The sequence below is a fragment of the Eleutherodactylus coqui genome, chromosome 10 (genome assembly GCF_035609145.1).
Source record: "Eleutherodactylus coqui strain aEleCoq1 chromosome 10, aEleCoq1.hap1, whole genome shotgun sequence".
Classification (NCBI taxonomy): Eukaryota; Metazoa; Chordata; class Amphibia; order Anura; family Eleutherodactylidae; genus Eleutherodactylus; species Eleutherodactylus coqui.
Genome location: NC_089846.1, coordinates 42,512,941 through 42,529,321, shown reverse-complemented (window position 1 = coordinate 42,529,321; position 16,381 = coordinate 42,512,941). Strand labels below are relative to the sequence as shown.

Genomic DNA, 16,381 nt, shown 5'->3' with positions numbered 1-16,381 from the left:
GGCAGGTACTCGATCGAGCAATTGTCCTTAGCAAGCATGCTCGCTCATCTCTAGTGGTTGAAGCAGGACAAGTATAGCAAGGCCTCATGTCCACGGGCATGCATGGTGGAATCCTGCAGCCATGATGCCAAAAATGTTATTATACTCACCTGTCCAGATGCTGCGGGTCTCCACTGCGTCGCAGGCGGATCTACTTTCTTCTGCCTGGCAGATTTCTTCCCACGCGTGTGATCCGCAAAAAAAAAAAAGAAACCCCACATACTTATTTACCTTGCGGATGCTAATACATCCCTATGAGCTTCTGGAGCTGCAGATCTCCCACGGGGGAGACACGCGTAGAATTTATGCTTGAAATCAACACGTGGACACTGGGCCTAAGAAGAGCTGTGGGATTACCACCAACATGGCATACTAAAAAAAAAATAAAGAGACACCCCCCCCCCCCCCCCCCACAAACTGCCAAAGTGACAGAAAGTTTGTGCATGCAGCTTTTCTTCATCATTCCTGGAATATGCCAGGATATAGAGAGTAGAATAAACTGCCGTCCTGAAAAACTTGTAAGCCCAAATCAGTGATACAAAGAGGTCTTTATTTTACATATTAGAATAAAACATAAATTAGAGCAGAACAGATAAATATACACTGCAGCAGAACGTGCGGAGCAAGACCGTGTAGATATAGCAGCTTACGTCCCAGCAAGGTTGAGGCAGCTTTGTAAGTTATGTAACATTGATAGCCAAAGTAATTAATCCTTCATGTATTAGTCCATATGCTCAGTCCTCCTATGTACCAGGCATGTGCGGCATCTCCACTGCTGTCTGCTGCACTTGACCTAAAGTAATAAACCAAGTAGTGTTAATACAAACCAAGAGGTTTTCCGAGAACCTTCAACATTGGCAGCAGGGGGATGGAGTGGGAGAGAAACACTAAGTAATAAGAGGCATGCACACTCCTGCTGCTCCAGTGGCGATGGGGGTTGCAGCAGTCACATGGGTAAACAGCCAATGGGAGGCCGGTAGGAACATCAGACATCCCGCAAACCTGCCTCCTGGCTGGGTGACGTTACCTGTCAGTTACTGTGGTGGCCCAATGCCGAAACAGCAGTTCGATGCCACAGCGAGAATTACTCTACTACAGTTTTGGGCATGGGGAGTGCAAAACTATATAAAACACCAACTTTGAAAACCCCTTTAAATTATAAAGCAAAGTAGACTCCTATTCAGAGCAGCATTAGTTTCTGTTTATGTAGTGCCACTATATCCCACAGCACCGTCCAGAGATCATCAGTCCCTCCCAGTCTACAAATAGCCCCATTTCAGAGAGGTTAATGGTGCATGGTCTATCAGTATGCTTCTGATGTGTGGCAGGTACCCAGAGAGAATCATGCAAGTATACAAAGGGATAGCACTGTGCACTATTACAGGAGCCCCAGTCACTGACTAGAAAGCTTGACATGCTACCATCACCGCATCAAAAGCAAGGTTTGCAGTCACAAACTTCATACAGTAATACTTAAAGCAACACTCCGGGTCTTGGACAAGCAGGTTGACGCACCACCTCTGACTAGCGGATCACAGTATGCATTTGGTAGTCTAAGACACTACCTGCTGCTCTTCCTGGCCAGCAATTGTTAATCAAAGCAGATGCCTTGTCCTATATTACCTGATGCACACTGCATTAATATGCATCATGTAGTCAGAAGATGGTGTGGCCATCTTTGTTTGCACTGGCCTGGAGGGTAGCTTTAGAACAGGGTTGCCCAGGGTTAGAAAAAAAAAAACAAAAAAAACAAAAACCACCACATGGCTACTTTCTTCCAAATACAGCACCACCCTTGTCTGTGGGTTGTGTCTGGCATTACAGTTCAGCTCTTCACTTCAAATGGAGTTGAGCTGCAATGCCAGACAACCTACACAGACATGGGTGGCGCTGTGCTTGGAAGAAATCAGCCATGATTTACTATACCTGGACAATCCTTTTAACATGTGCGCCTGCTATTCTCTTTACCAAAGGATATATGAACCTCTGATAAAAGTACCCCATGCTTAACAAATAAAATGTAGTGGAAAAGTTGAACCATGTTTGAAAATTGAGCACTTCACTCACACGATTTGTCCAATTTTGCAATATGCAAAGACTGTTATTGGGCTCCAAACATGCGTGTCAGAATTTGCACGATACCGACTGCCAAGTAATGTGGCCCAGTAATAAGTGGGACTCCTTGTACGGTGCGCCAGTTTGATAAGGTTTGTTAAACTTTAGGAGCCGTTCAATAGTCATAGACCTCCAGTTACTACATAATCTATATACACAAGTTAGCTTGGCTTTATGGTGTTTAATGATGCTGGGCAAGTGCTCCAGTTGTTAAAAGGGCTAGGAATGCCATCACCCAACTACAGTTAATAAACACCTGATTGATAGGATCCTATGTACCCCCTTTCCTCCTTACTGCACCCCCTGCAGTAGGGAGCTATAATGGAGTGATGGCCAGCCATGTGCAAGGCCGCTGCCTACAACTCTACAGCAACGCAGAAGATGGCCTTCACCTCCTCGGTCCCATAGAGATGAATGTAGCAGCACACATGCTCAGCCACCAAGCCATTTCAACTCCTCCACACTGCAGGGGGTGCAGGGAGAAGAAAATTGGAACACAGTACCCCATCCTCATAATTGGGGAGGGTCACAGCAGACATTTATCCTGTGATTAGGTGATGAATGACAATGAATACTGCTTCAGTTCAAAGCTATTGCAAAGAATAACTATAGATCATAGTCTCACCTAAGCGGATCTTAAGTTCTTCATTCTCCTGTAGAAGGTGCTGGTATCTTGCATGACAGCATTTACATATCTACATAAAATAAAAGTGTGAATATACTTAGAGGGGGGGGGGGGTGGTTATTTATTAACAGTTACAGTTCTTTAGCGAATAAAAAAAGCTGCAACTTTTGGCATCTACCATAGATGTATAATTTGACACTTCTGCACTTTTGGAAAAGTATTGAAGTAACTGTGTGGGGTTAGGCAGAGCTACCGCTTGTCTGACAGATTATAAATTTGTATCAGAAATTGACAAACTATAGTGCAAATTTACACCCGCTCATAGACGGAGATTTCTGCAGATTGTGCACCAAATTTATTACAAGCCATGCACTTTATAATTTGGGTGCATTTTATTTTGGTTTATAGCATTTCATACCACAATCTTAACTTGTCACCTGCCAACAGCACCATGAAGTTATGGTGCCGTTAGACAGGCATTTATTTTCCCTCTCCCCTTTACACTCCCCTGCTCCCACACTGCACAATGATCTGACTGCTGTGCCACGCGTCAAGACTCAAACTTTTGTGCCAAACACAATCTTTAGTGGCGGATAGCATGGGTTTGGGAGAACAGGTGAGATATAAGCAGTCACCTGGCTCCTCCCACAGCCATAAGTTAGTTTATGGTGCTGTTGGGAGGTGGCAGGTTCCCTTTAAGTAAAATTCCCCCTTTGTGTTACAGCATTGATATTTGAATATAATAGGCCATCATAGGTTTTCTGGGACCAAATATTTCAAATTGACACAACCTGCCATGATGGGGCTGAAGTCTGATCAAGGTTTATCTATTCAGATCTTCTATTAAAAGTCTGCCAATTATAATTTTTTGTTTAACAATAACCAACCTACAAAGCCTACTTCCAGACCTCTAGATCTCACCGATATGTTAGACAATGTCACACGTGCTTCACTTTTTACCCAACCACCAGTTAAGGTCTACTCCAAAAGTTCTAAACACTTAAAGTTCCAGAGAAGTAATCTAAAACAGCAAAAAGTCATTTCATTCTACCTACTCAACATTTCAGATGCCCGAGTTCCTCCAGCAACGATTTAGGACAATATAGGTAAACAAATACAGTATATACCCTTGTATACAGACTATGTAGCCATATGCTTCTATTTTGTAGTCATTATGGCAATTACAAAAGGCAGAAGAACCACAAACTAGAGAAGCCCATCAAATACCTCCAGGTGCTGGCATCCACCATGTCCAGATTCAGCAGACTCTGAAAAATATAATATCTGAAGGTTAGACAGAATTACACAACTGGCATATAATTAAAATAATCCGTTATTAAAAGGGGTTATCCAGTTGTAAATTGATGGTTTAGTCTAAATGCCTGGGAGCCCTGCTAGACAGCTGTAAGCTGGGCCTTGGTGCTCATACTGAGCAGTTTTCAGCAGGAAGCAGACATTGCCATTGTGACGGCAAAGGCCAGGCTTGGTATTGCGGGCCAAGTTGCCATTTACTTCAATGCCTGGAATACCATACTGCAGTGAGAACAGAGCCGTTTGCTTCCTGTAGAAATCAGCTCAGTGCATGAACAAAGGCCCAGCTTACAGCTGATCAGTGGGGATCCCAGGCGGTTGACCCTCACCGATGGGTCTAAATTGTGACCATATGAAGCATTCGTTCAGATGGGCGATTTTCTGGCGCATAAAGTTGGCCGGCCATGATAGCACATATGCTGCGAATTCTGGCCGGCCAATTTTACACGCAGACGGAAATGATAAGCCTTGCCCTATCTTTTGGCCACGATCAGCCAGTAGCTCCCATAGAAGCTGCCAGCAAGGAAGCGGGAGGGACTTCAGCAGCAGCTCATGCTGTTACACCCCCCCCCCCCCCCATTCCTTCCCTTTGCCAGCAGCTCCCACAGGCTTCTATTGCAGCACCAATTTTCCTCTATTTGAGAACATACACTAAGGGTGACATCACACAACTGCTAGTAGCAGTCACCAGTGCTCGTCATTTACTAATAACTGTTGGACTGCAGCCTGACGTTTAGGTGTGGCCCAGCAATTAACAGATAGGCCTGAGTGTAACGGTGAATGAACACGGGCAGATTTGAATTGCGCAATCCAGAGCGGGCAACCACCTCTTGATTCTGCAGCAAATACCACCCATAGCATGCAATGCAAAAGCGATTCTTCATGCACACAAGTGGAAACCAATTGTGGTTTCCGCTCGCAGATAAGGAAAAAAAAATTATTAAACTCGCAGCATGCTCCATTTTGTTTTGCAGATTTCACACAGGCAGCTTCCATTTAAGTCAATGGAAGCAGTCCGACCTGCTGCCCGTCCGAAATGGACATTGTGGATGGGCCACGGATTCTGCAGGAGTTAAAAGGAAAATAATTAAAAATCTGTACTATGCATGTCTGACGGTGAGCTGTGCTGACCATCCACAGTACAGAAAAGACAGCCATTTCTCCTATTGTGTATAGGGAAGGAGCTGTCAGTCTCAAGTGACAACCCATATGGGGTCACCCTCTTGGGTAAGAATAAATGCCACAACAAGACTTAATAGCAATAGCCCACTATAAACAAAAGATTAACTTTAGAGCTAAAGCCAGATTTAATATGTGGCCCGATCCATTCCACCTACCAATAGAGCTAGCCAGAAGGCTAGCTAGATCTTCATTGGACGACAGGGAAGACTGAACTTTCTCGTGGTTTTCGGCTTTGGTCTGTCCAATGTGGTTTGCAGAAGCATTCTTACGAACCCCAGCATGAGCGCCGGCCGTTTCCCTACTGGTGTTCGGTTTCAGAGTCGCCGGCTTTACAGTGGCTTTTACGACAGAAGCATTTTCAGCCTTCCAGCCCGTTTCTCTTCGAAGCATAGAAGATCCTTTCGGACTTTTCTTTGTAAGTAATCCTGCAACATAGAATTGGGATAACTCAAAAATGCTCCAGCTTCAAGGTACCACCCTGGCATGTGATAATTAGTAGTAAAGATATGACTAACCCCTTAATGACCATGTCATTACTTCTGTTTCCCCATTTCCATGCACTTTGTAATATACATTGTGCATGGAAAATGAAGCAAACAGAAGTTTTGGACTTACCTTGCACCCCCCCCCCCCCCCCCGTGTTGCTCCTCCGTCGTCCCTGGTTACGACAAGAATCTTCCTCTTGTCAGGCCGCAGCAGCTCTTGTTGGCGCGGGAACGAGCCCCTTCTCATCCACGCATGCTCAGTTCTTCTCTCTGCAGCCGGGACCGATATACGATCTCCTTGTGTGCGGGGTGGCTTAATGGAAGAGCGAGGAACAGGAACTGAGCTTCCGCCCCCTCTCTGCCTCCTCTCCGCCCCTCTGCACTATTTTCAATGAGGAGAGGCGGGACAGGGCAGGGCTAAGGGCACGCATTCGTCCCGCCTCTCATTCAGCCACTGGGAAGCTCAGTTCTGCCTGCAGGGAAAGCGTGGCTACTGGCTCTTCATCGCCAAGGTATCTAAGGGGAGGAGAATGAGTGGAGGGGCGGGCTCTTGCAGGGGGGGGGGGGAGAAATGGATGGATGTGTACAAGCGGTGTGCAGTGGTGTGCAGGGACCCAGCTGTCAGAAGTCGCGGTGGGGTGTGCGGTCACAGACTTGTCGTGGTGGGGTGTGCGGTCACATAGACTTGTCGCGGTGGGGGGGGGGGTGGTCTGTCACAGTGGGGTTGGAGGGGGGCTGTGATAGTAATTTTTCACACGGTATAATCTTGCCTGTGCAGGAGAGCAGGTGAGCTGTGTCTTGTGAATGGTGGATCCTGTGTTATCTTTATATAGGTATCACGGTACTTGTAGGGGGGAGGGGCAGGGGGTGCTGTTAGTGTACCTGTGTGTGGGCACTGTAAAGGGGGACTGTGGGGGAGGTCCTGTATAGGGATGCTGTGGATGGGAGGACTGTGGGGGGCATGTGTAGGGGGTACTGTGGAGGGCACTGTTGAGAGGGAACTGTGGAGAATGCTGTGGTTGGGGGGGGGGGGGGGAATGAGGAGGCATGTGGAGGGGGGCTACTTTGGAGGGCACTGTAGGGGGTACTGTGGAGGGCACTGTAAGGGGGGGGGGGGGTCGCTGTGGGAGGGGCACTATGGGGGCATGTGTGTGTGTGGAGAAATGTTTTGTTTTACTTTAGCAGGGTGGCCTTGCAGTGGGGGGCTGCAGGAGAGTTCTCTTGGCTCTCCCCAGCCCCTCTCCATTCCCTATACACAGTGCTGCTGTTTACACTCATGGTAGGATTTTATCCTGAACTGAGAGTATAACAGTCTCCCCTGGCCACAACCCCTCTGAGTATAGTATGCAGCAGGGGGCGGGGCCTGGGCGGGGAGAGACTCTAGATCAGTTGAATAGAGGTGGGCGTGTCATGGGTGGGGCTAGGACGTGAGCTGAGGGAGGCCATGAAATCCTGCCTTTTCATGTTTCTTACTGCCATCGGGAGCGCGCACACAGAAGAGGGAGAGCGCAGAGCATTGTGGGAAGGCAGCACAGAGGCGCCATCTTTGAAAGCTGCAGTAAAGATCAGATTCTATGGTAAGAAACTGACATTCCAGCTGATCTGCCGGCCGGTTTGAGCCCCTGTATGCTGTCTGTTACTATCCTTACTGAAAGGGAAGCAGCGGCAGCATTATAAAAAATTTTTTACCCTGTGTGGCCGGACAACCCCTTTAAAGGGTTAGACGCGGTAGGCCACACGGCCGACTGCAGCTATTGTCCGCGGGTGTCAGCTGTAATAAACAGCTGACGCCCGTGCTGTATGAAGAGAGGTCGCCCCGCGACCTCTCTTCACACATACCCCGACGCTCCAGCACGTAAATTACGTCCTGGAGCGGGAAGAGGTTAAGGACAATACAAGAATATGATTGGCGACTACATCTGGGGGCCTGTGCGTGAAAGTGATTAAGTATACAATCGTCAAATCGAAAAGAACCAGACATTTTCATTCATCTTGAACTGTATGGACATACTCTGCATTGTAGAATTCTCAAAGTCAAAGAAATTACTTACAATCATGAGCCAGTGTATATCCTTGAAATATTACAAATTCAAAAATCATATTTTTAAGTTAATCGATGTCCTGACCACAAAAGCAAACATTTTCTTCAAAACGAAGTAATTTTCTGTTATATTTTACAATAAGCTAACAGGAACACAAACTTTTCTTAGACACAAAAATCTAATTTTTTGTTGGCTAGTGTATAGATGCAAGAAGATGGTGGAAAATTCTTCATAGTCAAACCAACCAAACAAAAAACCCACACCACTATAAAAAAAAGAAAAAAAAAAAAAAAAAATTGGCATGGCTCTAATCATACCAACCAAGAAGAGAAAATAAAAAAGGGCATTTTAATGCAGTGTTTACACTGCAGAACAAGATCACCAAAAGTAGCAGAATTGTGTTTTCTTTTTACTCCAAATAAAAAAATTTTTAAAAATCCATATATATACACAAGCCGTCAGCCAAAGGTTATGATTTTTTGAAGGAGAGGAAAAAAGGGCCGTGTCATTAATGGGTTAAACCCATACCATGAGCTTAGTATGGTGCAGGATTAAAGCCCAGCGCTGTACATTTATAGCATGTAGTCCAACTCTGGTTAAAGACTATTCAGGGTGTAAAATATTTTTTGTTTACCTTGGACTTGAGATTTAAGTTTTGGGGAAACTTTCTGAGATTGCTGCAGAGGGGGGCGTGTTGAAGACGTCCCTGGTCTCGGAAGGCCAGTTCTAATACCTATTGAAGAAAATTTTTAAAAAGTTACATTTGTACCATACAATACAGCAATATCCATGTCTTTCGAAAAGCTGTACTCTCACCAGTTGATATTGGTGGACGCACAACAGAAGTAGTCTCAGCGCTTGGAGCAACATGAGGATTAGCAGCAGCATTCCGACGTCCAGTAGTACCTGGTGCCCCCAATCGTGAAGGTAGCTTCATAGAAGGGGTGACAGCGGGTAGTTGTGAATGTGTAATATCAGACTTGGCCTGTAGAGTAAATGACAATATTTATCAAATTGAACACGCTGCCCTATCTGCAGTAGTATATTATATAGCTGCAAAGATGGAGGTACAGCTCTGAAGGCTAAGCTTTAGCATGAGACTATGCACTCGTAGATCTAGATATCCAGTGTACCACCAGCCGGACTAACCTGAAGTATATTTAAAGGGGTTCTCAGGGATTTCCTATTGATGACCTATTTACAGCATAGATCAAGAGTCAATTGCCTAGTCCGCTGTGCGTGCAGTCAACATTGCAGCAACCCGGTTTGGTACTACAGGTGCAGTTTGCATTCAATACAATGGGAGCTCTGCCTGTAGTACCAAACTGGGCTCCTGCCATATAGACAATGCCATCTGCTACTAGCTGTCCACACAGGTAGACCAGGCAGTCAGCAGGGATCCAGAGCAGCAGCCCCCCACCAATCAACTATCCTGCAGATCGGTCAGAGTCCCCTAGAACCCCTTTAAATCCCGACTTCCTGGTGGTTTGAGTCCAGTGTGCATGTTCAGATGGGGAAGACCATTACTGACTAGGACTGAATTAAACCCAGAAGGAGCAGCTATTTCTGCCAAAACATTTTAAGCTATGCCAAATATTTTTTCGAAAACTTGTGCAAGTAATCCAGTCTACAAACCTTTACAACGGCAACAGCTTTCGGAGGTCCGAGTCTATTCCCAGCAGGCTTGTTTGTCATGCTACTTCCTCCAGGGCCATCTGTGACTGGTTTTGGGTTGACCAGGCTTGGTCTAGGCAAATTTTGACGGGGCACTGGGGGGCGGATCATACTCTTCCCTGGTATGCCCCTTGCTGGAATTTTAGAGACTGTCTGATCCTTTGCTGCATTTTGAACTGTATTTGGATAGGGAACTAAAGAGCGGCGCACTGATGGGATGCCAGATGTTGAAGGCATTGGTTTTGGAACTGCATCTGATGATGGAACCATGCTTCTTAGGTCATTTCTCCCTCCCAATGTATGAAGTAAAATTTCTTCCCTTCCTTGGTCTTTACAGTTTGTCTTTTTCTGTTCTCCTGGGACCTTGTTTGCAGAGTCATCCAATACAGAGCCAAGGGACAGGTTAGAATCTAGCTGCACAGACTCTCTACAAGTCTTCTGAAATGGAAAATTATTTAATCCGGGAACAGGCGTGGAGGTGATAAAAGAAAGGGAACCAACAGAAAAGGCACTGACGTCGTGAGTACTTTCTTCCTCCTGGATTAGGTTACAAGATTCTGAGACCAATTGTTGACTTCTTGCTTCTTTGCCGATATCTCCCTCTTTCTGTGAGGAGACCATTCCTGTACAACCGTTGCAATTTTTCTCATATTCTTCCAGTTGATGTCCTTCTGTAACATTTGGTTTAGCCTGGGCAGTTGGACTAATCAGTGTACTAGGATCAACAGAGGCATGAGTTAAACCAACAACTGATGCCTGTGTTGGCTCTACATGCGTCAATTTCTCATCATACACCACTAATGTTAGTTTAGGGTCAAGTTCGGAAACCTTTCCATGATTGCTCATCACCAGGTCCTTTTCTACAGCCAAATCATGATCACTGTTTGTAGTTATTTCTACGTTTATTCCTGTAGTACCAGAGAGGTTTATATCCCTGATCACAACATTGTGCGGAGGTGGCACATCCAAATCCATATCCAAGGAAGGCTGCACCACGTCTTTGACTAGATGATCACCATTAGTGGGCACTCTCTCTTCGAGAGGAGGCTCAAAACTTTCTTTACCAGTACCAAGTTTTTCCAGAACAGCATCATTACAACCAGTTGGGTTTGCTTCATTTAAGGACAGAACTTCCACTGAAGCTTCGGGCACCACACTAACATCTTGAGGGCAACTAGATGAAATCTCATGAGTTGTATTGGCCATTAGGATGGCCGCTTGCACAGATGCACTCTCCTGTGTTTTACTTTGCCAATACAACACACGAAGTTGAAATGGTGATGCAGTCTTGTCCATTATGCTTTTGTGCATTGATGGAATGTCATTTGTAGTGTTCAAGAGAAGCTGTGGTTTCCCTTCAGTTACCTGGCTGGTGTTGGATTCAGTAACCGCTTCACCAATGTCACGGGTGGTATTGGCAGGCCCAGCACAATCATATGTAGTATTACCAGAGGACAGCTTCGACATTTCAATCACATATGTGGAATTTGGAGTAGTCTTCTCCTCATGTATTGATGTACTACTAGGTCTAGCGTTAGAGGCCTTATTTAGCTCATATGTGGCATTAGTAAGCACCTCCTCATCTGATACAGTATCATGGGGAGTATTGGCACACTGTTTATACTCCTTCGTTTTGTTTAATGGCCCATTACAGGCTACAATTGCCTCTTCATGTACAGGTACAAGACTCCCAGTAGTACTGGCTAGAGCGTGACATGAAGCTGTAGCCACTTGGCTGACATTATGTGCAACAGCAACATCCTGTATCATTACAGCAGCTTCAGTTACATTGTCAGGGAGCTTGTGTTCTGTATGAAGTCCATTGTTGGAGATGTGTGCAGTTATCTCTTCGTCATGACATTTGCTAGCGGCAAGGATAGGCAAAGACTCCACAGCAAGAGTTTCTGGTGTTGCCTGGTCCGATACGTTTTTATTCACTTCGTTAACAGGATCTATGCCAGTCTTCTCAAAATTTTCAGTCTTCTGCTCCTTAAGGTATACACTATTTGGCCTACTACTTAAAAGAGAAAGATCAATTGGTAGATCAGTCTTCTCAAGATCCAAAAGGCTCTCCCCACATAGTGATGGCCCTTCCTTGACTGGGCTACTTTCCAGAGAAGCTATAACTTTGGCCACTTCGCAAGCCAGCATTGACTTCATTGGTGTGGAGTCATATGGAGGAGGTTCTGCATCAATGCTAGATACATCAACTTCTTCCACTTTCCATTTGCTTGGACTTTTCTTCACAGCTGGTTTTAGGCTCTTGATGTGTTGAATTATGTCTTGACACTCGGTAGCAAAGGAACTTCTATACAGTGGAGTGTGTATGGGACTGTCGTTGGACAAAACATCGGCACAGTTCTTGTGAAGTACATCTGTTCTAGATACTTTGTCTTGAGGTTGCCATTCCTCCAACATATTGGATTCAAAATCCACTTCCATAACAGGAGTAAGTTTTTTCTTGGCCGCCTTTGATGGCATTGGCGTGCTAAAGAATTTATTCTCGTTAGAAGAGGCCTTGGCAGATTCTTGCTCCTGAAAGGGAACCGAGAGATCTGTGAAGTAGGACAGGGGCACTGAGGAGTTACCCAAGATTTTAGGTGTTGAAGAGCAATCAAGAGGAGAGAACAGACTTCCATGTAGCACCGGCTGGAATAGTTTAGTTACTACAGGAGCTACTATACCATCCTTGTTCTTCTGGACACGCCGGGATGAGATTTCAGCACTTTCATTTCTTTCTTCATCTTGAAGGCCCACTGGTGTATTTGTGAGATGTGTGCAAATAGTCATATTTTGCTCACTTTTAGGACCGGTAAAGCCACAGCCTTTATCCATTTCCAGATCAACTTTTCCCAACTTTGACTTGCACTGTAATAAAGACTGACATTCAGAGTCAGACAGCCTCCTTTTAAGGGAGCCCAATGGGCGTTTTAGTCCACTGTTCACATTAGGCTCATTTTTTATGTCCTTTAGGGCCATACGTCGCAATTGAGTAAAGGGGCTTTTTGTGCCAACGGGCACATTACTTGTTTTTGGAGTAGGTCCCTCCAGGTTTAAATATGAAAGGTCACTTGTTCGTGCGAATGACATAAGGATTTTGAGAATTCTTTTGGAACCTGAAAAAGAAGAACACAAAAGGGTCATAAAGTGCACAGATTACAGATAGGCCACAAAAAGGGGTAACAATGCATGGATACTACAGAGGCTACATTCACACGAGCGTGAATCTCACGCAGATTGTGTATTGCGAGACACACAAATATGAACTCGTCTTTTGAATTGAGTCAGACACATGAGCGATGTCTCCCCTCGCAGCAATGCTGCGACGTTTAAGAAAAACATTGTTTTCAGTGGGACAGTCAAACATCACATGCTGTATGATATGACGTTTCCCAGTGAAGTCAATAGAAACCCTCGCCGATCGTCTGACGCACATGAAACGAGCGCCGAAGTTGGAATTTCAGAAAAGTGATTAGAGTTTTTGCATGAAAACGCCTCGCATCCACGGGTTGAATGCACATTGACAAGCGTGATATTGAGCCAGGTCTCAGCTCGATCTCTCACTCATCCGTGTGAATGTAGCCAAAGGCCTCCTGCAGACTGATTCCGCGGTGTGATTTCCCACAGAATTTCCGCTCATGCCCGCTGCCATAGATAATGCAGTCCTATGCACACAGCCGCGATTTACCCATACAGAAAACAAACCGCGCATATCTGGCCCGCAGAGAAGTCACTAGTGTCATGCAAGCACCGCTCTGTGCATGTGCCGGCTGGGCAGCAGCCAGCACTTAGAGAGTGGGGGGGGAGGGGGGGGGGGGGGGAAGAGAGACACATAAGGAGCAGGTGAGTCGCAGTGGTCACAGCTCACATCCCGCTGCGAGAATGCTCGCAACGGGATCCAACACAGCCATCTGCAGGCGCCTAAAGTAGATGAAAATGGACAACTTCACAACTGTTTAGTGGGTCAAGTTTTACACCAATAGATTACAAACTCATCAAGTGTATCCATCGCCTGGTGTCACTGAACATGTATGGCCAGTGTGAACAGACTGGCCAATATGGACTACAACATGTATGGTGGCATCTGCATGACGAACAGCCGCACAAGGCGATCGTTCATTCAATGGTTGTTTAATTAGCAGGCTACTACCCAATGTTTTACCAGCTTTCCATATGACCACCCAAGACATACAGTGAACGATGGCCTTTAAAAGGGTATTCACAGCCGCACCATGTACTGAACCCCAAGGCTGCTTCACACAGTACAAGCCATGGAGAGGAGATGTCACGTGGAGCAGAAATGTGGCACAGGGCACGAGTGAGCAGCTTACTTACTGGGAGGATGGCAGCCGCTAGCAGGGCGCACCGAGAGCCGTGGACATCAATACAAGCGCTACACCCGCAGGTAACCAGCCGGCACACACTACTGCTTGAATAATACTTTAAACGGCGCTCCGCAGCTCATTGGCCTGAAACTAACACGTGACTAAGCTTTTATATAGAAAACACCCAATGAAAGCGGCGATGTTCCCTAAAGTGACCAATCAGACTTGTTGGGGGCGGGGGCAAGAAGCGTTCCAAGGTAGATAACTTTACAGGAAGCAGAAATCCCCGTAGTGAGGCCTCGTGACGTCACTGGGAATGTGGACATGCGCAGGAGCTTATAGAGAGGGGATTCTAGACGGCAGAAGCTAGAATGGAGTTGCTAGAAGGAGTTCTGCTGTCAGATGGTCAGGTGACATTTTCTGGTCACATGACTCTGCAGTAGAGGCGGGGTGTGAAGACACGCTAGTGTGTGCAGAGATCTGTAGTGGATGCAGCCAGTAGGAGGCTGAAGGCACACGGGGCGATGAGTTGGAAAGTCGATGGGGGCAGTGTGATGTTTGGGGGGTGCACGGGAGACACAGATGGAGGTTCTGGTGGGGACTTGTAAAGCACATGGAGGGGCTATGGAGCACTTGTGGGTAGAGCAAGGTCTGACATAAACCATTACATGGCTCTATGTTAAGGTGGCCCTTTTTTCGATTTTCGTTTTTTCCTCCCCCCCTTTTAAAAAATCGTAACTTCTTTATTTATCTATTAACGTCGCTGTATGACGGCTTGTTTTTTGCGGGACGAGTTGTTATTTTCAATGGTACCATATAATGTACTGAAAAACTTCAAAAAAATGCTAAGTGGAGTAAAATGAAAAAAATGACATTCCGCCATCTTTCAGTGCGTTTTGTTTCTACGGCGCACAAACTGCAACAAAAGGACATGATAACTTTATTCTATGGGTCGGTACGATTACTACGATACAAACAGGTTTTTTTTTTTGCCTTACTACTTTTATGGTGACGCTGAGGCCTCTGATTGGCCGCAGATGACACCTGACTTCCCCCGGGCCGCCTACCCGTTTTTTTAACCATATTTGTAAGACAAATAAATATGGTAAAAAAGAACAACGCTTTCACATAAAAATATCACGTTACAGAAAAAATAAAAATCCAGTAAAGCTCAATTTATCATGAGAAAAACGCTAAATAAATTCCCCAAAGCCCTACATGGAAGCTACTGCTACATTCCTGATGACTCAATATAAAGTCATTACGTTATCAGTTTCATACAATGTACAGCGAAAAAATAAAAACTGTGAGAATTGCTGATTTTGATCATCTCGTCTCCCAAAATGCAGCATACAGGTGACTACCCACTACAGTTTTTTTTTCACTGCGAAATTCGCAGCGTTTTTTTCCCTGCAGGGTCTATGGGACTTGTAATGTTAAAATCGCGATCATGCAAAATCGCGATTTCGTGGTAAATTGCGATTTTGTGTGATCGCAATTTTAACATTACAAGTCCCATAGACCCCTGCAGAAAAAAAAAACGCAGCAAATTTCACAGTGCAAAGAAAATGTAGTGGGTAGTCACCCTAAAAAGAGATCAAAAAGTCATAGTCATGTCAGAATGATACAACTGAAAACGTCAAACCATCCTACAAAACTCAAGTGAGGTAACCCCCCACCCCCGCAAAAAAACAGCAATACCCACCTCCCAGCCGCGCGTCTGAATCCCCGGCTGTGATTGGCGGGCGCTTGATCCAATCACAGTGCTTACTTACACAGCACTGACGGCGGGGGAATTCATAGCCGAGCAGGGAGATGACAGCGTGGAGAATTCTCAAGCAGCTTGCCACCCCGCTGGGGAGAGCATCGCACCAGAGACACAGACGCCGGCTGGGAGGGGAGTATTGTGTTTATTTTTTTTACCTAGTATATACTGGAGTATAACTAGGCTTATACTTGAGTCAATAAGTTTTGTGGTAAAACTTATTGACTCGGCTCATACTCGAGTTTATACAGTACCCTAAGGTTGGGTTCACACAGGGCGGATTTGCCGCATGGAATTTCGCCGCGGCCGCTAATCTCGGGATTAGCCAGCCATGTGGACAAGATTTCTCAGAAATCTCGTCCACACGGGACGGCCAATCCGCTGCGGTAAGTCTGGCTGAAACCGCGGCTATGGCCACCGCAGCCACGGTTTCAAAAGATGCAGCATGTCTGTTTACTTTTACTTTTTTGTTTATTTTCGGCGCGGCCGCGCTCTCCTCTAGGGGAGCGCCGGCCGCAACGGAAAAGCGAGCGGCCGGGCCGCTTCAAAGCCGCCGTGGCTTTTTCTGCGGTGGTTCTCCCAGTGGAAATCTCGCGGTTTTTGCTGCGGCCAAACCGCCAGATTTCCGACGGGAATACGCCCCGTGTGAACCCAGCCTAAATAGTGTAGTTTCCAAATTGGAGTAACTTTTAGGGGGTTCCACCGCACCTGGTACCATAGGGTCATGTATATGCGACATGGGGTTCAAAAATTATTCCAGTAAAATGTGCCCTCCCTTCTGTTCTGAGCCCTCCCATGGGCCCAAACAGCAGTTTATG

At 45.9% G+C, this 16,381-nt stretch overlaps 1 protein-coding gene across 1 annotated transcript; it reads right to left on the bottom strand.

The window, feature by feature from the left end:
• Nucleotides 1-568: 568 nt before the first annotated feature.
• LOC136580373 (uncharacterized) lies at nt 569-13,900 on the bottom strand. The gene is made up of 8 exons (XM_066580896.1): nt 13,809-13,900; nt 9,435-12,589; nt 8,616-8,784; nt 8,434-8,532; nt 5,428-5,697; nt 4,007-4,047; nt 2,780-2,849; nt 569-832 (listed from the first exon to the last, which is right to left on the bottom strand). The coding sequence occupies exons 2-8, from the start codon at nt 12,561-12,563 to the stop codon at nt 783-785; spliced, it is 3,828 nt and encodes a 1,275-aa protein (XP_066436993.1). The 5' UTR covers nt 12,564-12,589; nt 13,809-13,900; the 3' UTR covers nt 569-782.
• Nucleotides 13,901-16,381: the final 2,481 nt, after the last annotated feature.

Excerpts from the sequence above, each read along its gene's own strand:
- LOC136580373 (XM_066580896.1), bottom strand. The coding sequence starts at position 12,563 with ATGTCATTCGCACGAACAAGTGACCTTTCATATTTAAACCTGGAGGGA. Across the intron at positions 8,785-9,434 it reads AAGCTGTTGCCGTTGTAAAG|GCCAAGTCTGATATTACACA; the intron begins GTTTGTAGACTG and ends TTTACTCTACAG. Across the intron at positions 2,850-4,006 it reads GTGGATGCCAGCACCTGGAG|ATATGTAAATGCTGTCATGC; the intron begins GTATTTGATGGG and ends TATTTTATGTAG.